The 8701-nt window shown below is 55.8% G+C and overlaps 1 protein-coding gene across 1 annotated transcript in view; it reads left to right on the forward strand.

Moving 5' to 3' along the window:
- CACNG3 (calcium voltage-gated channel auxiliary subunit gamma 3) overlaps positions 1-8701 on the forward strand; it is a 32025-nt gene that overhangs the window by 19200 nt on the left and 4124 nt on the right. The window contains exon 4 of the mRNA XM_029965256.1: positions 7957-8040. Within this exon, the coding sequence (XP_029821116.1) occupies positions 7957-8040 (84 nt within the window). The remainder of the gene's footprint in view (positions 1-7956; positions 8041-8701) is intronic.

An 8701-nucleotide genomic window follows, 5' to 3' on the forward strand; every position in this document is an offset into this window, starting at 1 on the left:
TGCCCAGAGAAGCTGTGGCTGCCCCATCCCTGGAAGTGTCCAAGGCCGGGTTGGATGGGGCTTGGAGCAACCATAACCAGCGATCTCGTCACTCTGTGTCCATGGCCTGTCCCCTTGTTTGAGTCCTCACTGGTGCCACCAGGTACCATCCCAACACCCGGAGCAGCGAGGGGGATGCAGTGGCCCAGCTCGGGGCTGGAGCAGGGGCAGGGCGGGCAGTGGAGCGTCTCCATCCTCACCCTTCCCGGCGCGGCGCTTCCAGCAGCTGTTCATTGCTCAGCCGGCTCCTTCTCCCGTCTCCCCAGCTCCGGGATGTGCCTGTGCTGGATGTGAAATGCCGTGGCTGTGCTGGGTTATTTACCGTTCCCGGGGCCTGTGACTAACGCTGCTGCCGTTGTTGGGGACGGGCGCTGGCACTGCTCCTTTCTGCTGCTGCTGCTCAGCCCAGTGCGCCGGGGAAGGACGTTTGGATGGTTTTCTGCTGTTTGTTTGCACCTTTATCAGTGCTCTACAATTCTGTGCTGCTGATTTATATTCAGAGTTATGAATATCTCCTTTCTTCTCTTTGTTGGGCCTGTTTTTATTTTTATAGCTGTTTACATATTAGCCAGGCAGTTTCTAAACCGATACAAACTCCCATCGTGGTGATGGAGTTTGGGGCAAAACACTCTTAAATCATTCTCCATTCACAGTCATGTTTTATGCTTAAATCCATTCTCCTAACTGATTTGGCTTATAATTGTTTTCTGCTCTGTGAATTGACCTCTCAAAGCACCGGGAGTCTGTGCTGGTGCCTTGGACTTGCCTCTGTGTGCCCATAAGAAGTGTAATCAAGCTGTGATTGCTTGGACTTGAGCTGCAACTAGTTTTTAATTCTGTGATCCATTCCCCTTCAGCTGTCAACACAGAGTCGAAAATAGCACTCCCCTGTGCTGGATGCCACGCTTCACAGCTATAAAATTGTCATTTATAGGTTTTTTAGAAATTCAGAGGACATTTTAATACTGGTGAAGTGAAACCTCCAGCTCCCCATCACAACGCAGCTTCTCTCCTCCTTAGTATAAATAGGTGCTTAAGCAGCCTGGGGATGATCCGGCCTCTGGCACAGCTCGGGGTGCGAGCACACACCGGAGCACCCACTCCTACAGACTCTCTTGGTCTGAATTACTGGCAGCTTGTTTAACCAGAGGATCTCAGGTTTTACACTCTTGACTCTTGTTTTTCCCTCTGGTCCCATCTGGGCAGTTTTTATCATCAGTTTTCAGTGTTCTGGCCATGAAACATCACGTGGGTCATACTCACTCCTACAAATGAGTGAGTCTGGATCCTTCTGTTAATTGTCCAGCTGGTGGCTGAGACAGTAGAATCATGGAATCACAGAATGGTTTGGATTGGAAGGGACCTTAAAGACCAGGCACTCACACCAGTAGTGGACTGTGAGCTTCTGCCAGCTCTAGCCAGTTCTCAGGAGTGGTGGGAAGGAGAGGATGGAGATGAGCCCAAGTCCCCTTTCCCAGACAGGCACAAGCTCCCATGGTGCAGGACGGACCCACTTTCCCCAAGTCCTGTTAGCAAAAAGCTGTGTGGTCCAGGAATGTCCAGGGTTGAGCTGGCCATCCCTGATACAGCCAAGGAGGAGGCTGGAAGGCAAACCCTTCCCAGAAGCTCATCAGTTAACCTGAGTGAATCTAAAATGTTCATTAAACAAGGAAGAGGGGGATCCTGCTCTGGCTGCATGGACAGAGGTCCTGGTGCCTCAGGCACTGGGATGCTCAGCTGGGGCCAGGGCTCCTGCTCTGCCCCATCTCTTACCATCAACATCCCCAAGCAGGCAAACAAACAAAAGATCATTATTTTTTTTAATTGCTAAAATTGTATTAATTTAAACAGATAAACTCAATCAGTGAAGCTCATTAATTTCTAGCACATGGCTTATTTACGCTGATTCTGGCTGCTCCAGTGCTCATTGCACTCTCATAGGAATGTCAATTACTTTTTAAAATAAAAATCAATGTTTATTCACTGTTAAAGATAAAACATGAAATGATTTCCTTAGACATGCTGATGAGTGCTCTCCTCCCCAGCACGATGCGAGGGCTCCCGGCATCAGCAGCTGCTGCCCATTGCCATCGCTGTGCCACAGAGGGGACAGCAGGGAAGGGGCCACCCTGGACCCCCACACTCACCTCAGCCCCCTGCACCTTCCTACCCGATCCCGGCATCTCCCAGGAGCGCGGTGTGTCCCTGCCATGGGCTCCAGAAATGTAGAAGGAGGGAAAGAGGAAGGTGGCAAGATGGAGGGAAGAAGGAAACCCCAGGGAGCACGAGGGGAGCCCCTGGAAGCAGCTCCAGAGCGTTACCTGACTACTTTTCTAATGAGAAAACCCAGCTAAACCCTCGGAGCAGAGGGCTGGAAATTACCCATCAGCTGCAAACTTTTTTCTCCTCCTCTGTTATTCAGAATTGTTTTGCTTTTCTGAACTGCCTTGTGTAGGTTGCACCAACCCCACAGATTCCAGAATGGGAGATGATGAGTCACTGTCAAAATGTAGATTTTTTTTTTATTTTTTTTTCCGTTTTAGCACCACCGAGGGAGTGAAGTCCCTGTGCCACGCGCCGATCGCTGGCACCTCGCGGGCTGGAGCTGGCGGGAGCTCCCGGCCCTCCCCTGGCGCGAGCGCCGGGCTGTGCCCGCGGGGTCCCCCGTGGGGATGCCCGTCAGGGGCATTTGCTGCTCCCCACAGCCTGCTGAGCTGTCGGGAGGCACGGGGGGCTCGGTTCTTCCCCCCTGTGTGTGTTCAGGCGTGTGCTCGCGCTGGCCTTGGCGTCCGACCGGCACAGCGGAGCCACCTCTGCCGCCTCCTCGCTCTTGCACTCCTTTCATCTGACTTGGGTTTTTTCCACTGTTATTTTTTTTTTTTTTTTTTTACAAAAACAGGAAAAAAGTCCTTCAGAACAAGCATATCTGTGTAGGTGCCTCTGCTCAGCCACAAACCACCACCGCAGAGAGGGGGAGAGGGTGTGAAGTGGAGATGGAGCCAGATTAGGCCGGTGCCGCGGTGGGAAGCTGGTGTGGGGCTGCCGGGGCGATGAGGATGTGCTGCAGGAGAACTCAGTCCTGAGGAGGAGGATTCCTCCCACTGCCAGGTGCTGGGGAGCCCAGCACCCATCCCCACATGGGGAGATCCTGGCTAGAGAGTAGTGCAGAGCTGGGGCTTTTGTTGAATGAACACACGGGTTTTGCCTTAATTGAGCTACTCTCCAGGAGAGTTGAGGCCAGCAGATGCTTGTGTGAGGAGGCAGGTGACAGTAACAGTCTGAGGAGTCACAGATGATGGCCAGGACAGGTCCCTCACCTGGCTCCCTGAGTCTTCCCTGCCCTGGGGGTTAGCACCTCTTGTCTTTGGCTCCAGCAACAATTCCAGCTGTGTTGCTCTGAGCTGTAGGTCAGGGGTCTGTAGCCATCCCACCAGCCTTCCCTGATGCTTTTCTAAGCTGCTGTGTGTCTTTGAAATTGGGCTGTGTTGAAAATTCAGCAATGCAGGAGGCAAACAAGGTGCTGGGGGGTTGCTGGAACCCCCACAGCCCTTCCCAGGGGACAGGAATGCCCCCTCGATGCCACCCACTGAGCCCTTCACAGTGGCCACTGGGTGCTGGCCATGGCTAACAAAGACTCAAAACCCCAGGGCTCTGCAATCTCACACCAGGGACCTTGTGCAAAGAGCTTCAGGATTCCTCGCAGAGCCTGGAGCTGGGGAAGGGAAGGAACACAGATGAATTTCTTTCCATCTCTCCAAGCATCTGGGAGGTGGGTGGGAGGTAAAAAAAGATGAGCCCTGAAGTTTTAATTCCTTGGAGATATTTAGGTATCTTGCTCTTGTTACTCAGGGAGTGCAGGGCCTGAGCAGCTCTGGGATGTGCCACAGGCTCCTACCCCAGCACTTCCCAGCTCAGCTCCGACCTCTGGTTCTCCAAAATATTATTTTTCAGAGAACTTAGATCGCAATGACTGCCATTGCCTCCAAATGGGTTTGGTGTAATGTAGTGTCTTTAGGAAGGCCATTACTGGAAACCACAACTTGGGAGATAACTCACTTGGATTTATTGGGAGGAGTAGAGAGCTGAGGGCTGGAATGTGACCTTGACTCCCCCTGGCTGAGCCAGAATTAGGGAAGCAAGGAATTTTGTTCTCATTTAAGAGCGATCTTAGCTCATCCTCCCCAGCCTGAGTCTTCCTTTGCACACACTAGTAACACCCAGAATGGTCCCTGAAAAACTGTTCCACTGGATGAAAAGTAATGAGATTTTAACACCGTAACTGGAGCTCTTTAGTCTTCTGGCTCGCTGGGCTGGGATCGATATTCTTGGCCATATTTACACCATCGTACTTCCCTTGCAACCCCCTCCCTGTTCCCCCCGGCCCTCTCTGGGGAAAAGGGTTCTGAGAGGAAAACGACCTGAGATTAAATCAATTAATTGCCTCTGCATGCGCCGATAACCGCGGGGCCGGAGCTCAGCGCAGGCACCAAACACGGCTGAGCAGAGCAGGGGAACCACAACGCCCTGCCCTGGGCCCTGGGGGGAGCGGGGGCTCCGGGGGGGAGCCACCACTCACATTATCCAACGTGCACTTGGTGGAGCTCCCAGCTGGGGGGGATGAAAGGGATCGAAGGATTCTGTGGAGTGTGGGACACAAACAGCCCCGTGGCTGGGGCAGGAAGGGAAGGGATGCCTGTAGAAACCAGTGACTGCAAAGTGTGCTGGACGAGTCCATTGCTTCCAAATTGAATCTGGTGTCACCTAAAGACAGGGCTCACTGCAGGGAGCCTGGAGCTGCTGGGCAGGGACACGCTGCAGGTATCACACAGCCCACGGTCCCACTGCTGACATGTACAACGTGCCCTAGAAGATTTCCCAGCTGGAGAGGGCTTCCCTGCCATGCCTGCAGGTTCTCAGGGCACCCCTGGATTAAAGTGAGACCATTGCATGGAGAGTTTGACCTGCAGCTGGGTGAAGGTGGGGCAAAGCATGGGTGGATGTGCTCTGCTCCTGGCCACGGGTGTGTAGCTGCTGTGAAGGGTAAGGAGAGAGGTAGCCCAACTGGTGGCAGAGGTGGGGTTGCTCACCCTAACCCTGCCATGACCAGGTACCCCTGGCACCCCAAAAGGCAGGAGGGCCAGGGAGAGGCAGAGCAGGAGACCCCAACTGGGGCTTGGTAGACTCAGCTCCTGATCGAGCTCCTCCAGCTGCTCCTCTCTCTGGAGCAGCTCAGTTGTCCGTGTGGAAGATGCTGCAGGGGAGTCAGAAGGTGCTCTGGCTTCATGGTGGAGGTTCTAATGTAGCCTGGGCAGGGTGTGCAGTGCCACAGCACACAGCAAGTGTTTGAAGAACACGCTTGTCCCTGTGCCACCATGAGTGTCTTGGTGGTGGAGAGCACAGCTCATCCCCAGTGCTCCTCTCCCACCCGCTCTGCCTGGCTCACCCAGGCACTTACTCTGGTGATGTTGCTGATCTGTTCGCTGACTTGTTCAGGCTCAAAGTGCCACCTCAAGGGCTGTGCCTCTCTCCCTGGACATGGCAGCAGCATTTCTCACTGCCAACGTGTCCACGTTGGCCACAGGAGAGCACTGAGGCAGTGGTGGGTTGTGCAACTGCAGATGCTTTTCTGGAAAAGAAAACAGGGATGTAAAATGGAAGAGCTGTGGAATGTGGCAAAGGATTACGTTGCAGGCTTTGGGGCTGGCACATCTCCAGCTGATTCAGAACATTGTTCTTATGTCTCCTTGCTGGTGCCTGTTGGCCAGGAACCATCCCAGCCTGTCTGTGGGTCTGGGGGAGCCCAGCACGTGTCCTTGCATGAGCAAGCCGAGCTTGTCAACCTGCTGGATGCACTCGGGGGTTCTGGAGCAGAACCCAGCTGGAAGATGGGACGGGCAGGTGTAGTTCCTCTGTGCTGCCCGGTGCCAGGGCGGGCCAAGGGAGTCAGCAGGTCGGGATCCCTGCACAGCCCCGGGCTCCAGGCAGAGCCGGCTGCTGCCGTGCTGGGCTCCGGCAGGGAAGTGTGGAGATCAGCCAAGCTACCTAATTGGGATTCATACTAATAGGGAGAGGAAATTAGGCAGATCCAGCACCGAGACAGCCGAGCAGGGAGCGAGTCCCGGCGGCAGCGCTGCCTGCACTGGCGCTCGCCCGGCAGACCAACCAACCCCGGGGTGTGATTCACTCTCACAGCCTGGGGCTGCAGCACAGGCACCGCCAGTGCCTGGGAAAGGACTCGGGAGCAGGTTGGGATGTGCTGGAACCACCAGCCTGGTGTGCTCCCAGCTGAGAGAGGGGTCTGACTGCTGTCAGCATGGGGAGAGGTGTCTGGGGTGGGAGGCAGCAGCCCCCTGGACCAGCGTGAGCGACACTGGTGCCGTGCCCAGGGCTGTGCCCACCACTGGGTCCACACCTGGGGCTGGCAAGGTGTGCCCAGGCGAGGCGTGAGCAGGGGCTGAGGCTGCAAGTGCCCAGAGCAAGTGGCTGAGCCATACCTGAGCCAGGACACATCCCAATGAGACACCGTCCCGGTGAGACACCGTCCCAGTGAGACACCGTCCCAGTGAGTCCTGCTCTGGCCAGCACTGGAGCAGGGCATCCTCTGCCTGAGCTCACTGCTGTGGCCTTGGATCTGGCAGGGTCAGAGGCAGCCAGGAGCAGTGATCCAGGAGCAGGTAATCTGGCATCACTGCTGCCTTGAGTTCTTGCTGAGGAAATGTGGACAGAGCAGGAGACTCCAGAAGCTGAGGACCTGGACAAAATCCACTTCTTTGCTGTCCATGATGTGGTATTGCTGCTGTAACCCAGGCCCAGCTATAAAGCTGGGAGAGGAATACCTGGAATTTCATCTGGCATCACTAGGGGGTGGGGAGCTGATGGTTGAGGATGTGCCATGTAGCCCAGCTGACCCTGAGCAGCTGCTTCATCCATCCCCAGAGCCATTTCCAGCCACAGCTCCCTGAGGCAGGACTCTATCTTCAGGGAGCATTTTGGAGGTCAGAGGGGGCTTTTTGGGATTTCAGCCTTGTTGTGGTATGTGTTTGGAGGCTGAAGTTGTGTGTCAGGTAGCTCAGCATTGTCATGGCAACGAGCATCAGTTGATGAACAGAGGGAATAAAGGAGCCAAAATAAATGTCAGAGCGTGAGATAGTTGCAGTGGAGCTGGGGCTGCCCCCCTGCCCACCCCCTCCCCCTGGGCGGTCGGGCACGTTGCCCTGCCTGTGCCCACTCAGAGCAGGGCTCCGTTGGTGCAGCCCCACTCTGGCAGTGCCTGATGGCTGGAGAGCAAAGGGACACGTGGGGGGTGACTGTGGGGTGAGTGGGGCAGAGCCTGCTGGCTCTGGATACCGGGAGAACGTGGGTGGAACCCAAAAGCTGAGAGGAAGAGGAGGCTGGGGGCTGTGCTGTGCAGCTGGTGTGTCCTCGCTGTGCCCAGTGCATCCCCTTCTCCCAGAGTTCCCAAAGCAACGGGAGCAGGCGGTTCTCCCTCGGATGCTGTGTCTCCCTCTGGATGACAGCTTGCCTCCTCCAGAGTTTCATCTCCAAGCTTTAATTGATGCCTGTCACGACGCTCAGCTCCCCTGAGCGCAGCCCGAGAGCGTGCAGGACACTGTGAGGGTGGGCTTCTCCTGCCTGGAGCCCTGTCCTCTGGGGACACGTCTTTCCTGGTCCCATGGGAGAGGGGACAGAGACAGCATGACCTGACCACGTTCTCCAGTGCCACTGTGATGAGGGGGCTCCCCTTTCTCTAGGGAGATGCTGCAGTTCCTCTCACCTCACCTTGCCCCTCCAGAGGAGTCCCAGGCTGTGCCTCAGTTTCCCCATTTAAAACACCCAGGCCTCTGGGCTGCTGCACATCCTGCAGAGCTCCAGCCAGTGCAGAGAGGTCTGAGTGTTTCCTGGCTTGTGTGTTCCCAGGAACCTTCCGAGGAGTGTGCAAGAAAATCGACCACTTCCCTGAGGATGCAGACTACGAGCAAGACACGGCCGAGTATCTCCTCCGTGAGTTCTGCTTCCCCACAGTGCACATTCCCTGGGCACCCCCTAACCCCCCCTGCAGGGCACCCCCATCCCAGTCCCCCAGCCTCACCCAGCAGGTCCCCCCAACCTGCTGGCAGGAGGCTGATGGGTCGCAGCCCCCCTGCCCATGGAGCAGCAGTGACCCTCAGGTGACCCGACACAGCCACGTGTCAGTGGCACATTTGGCTGGCACTTGCCGTCCCCATGGCCAGTCCCAGGAGCTGCTGCATGGTCTGAGCTTGTTGGGGTCCCCCCAGAGGGGACTGGGACCCCGTGTGTCTGTGGTGCAGCACTACAGGGGTTCGTATTCATGCTCTGTTCTTGCTGGTGTCCCTGTTCCCAGAGTCTCCAGCCAGGCTGGATTTGCTGGGAGAGCACAATGAGCATCTGCCACGTGCTCTGCAGTGGCAGCCAAGTGCAGGGAGACAGAGGAAAATCAAACTGGCAGCTCTCCTGGGAAAAGCAGGTTCTCCTGTCTCTGGTGTGAGCAAACCCTCGGGGCAGAACCACACAGAGAGTCACAGAATCCTTGAATGGCCTGGGTTGGAAGGGACCTTAGTATTTAAATATTATCTAGTCCTACCTCCCTGCCACAGGCAGGGACATCTTCCACTAGCCCAGGTCACTCCAAGCCCTGTCCAAC

The sequence above is a fragment of the Manacus vitellinus genome, unplaced genomic scaffold, assembly GCF_001715985.3.
Source record: "Manacus vitellinus isolate BGI_N305 unplaced genomic scaffold, ASM171598v3 scaffold_93_pilon, whole genome shotgun sequence".
NCBI lineage: Eukaryota > Metazoa > Chordata > Aves > Passeriformes > Pipridae > Manacus > Manacus vitellinus.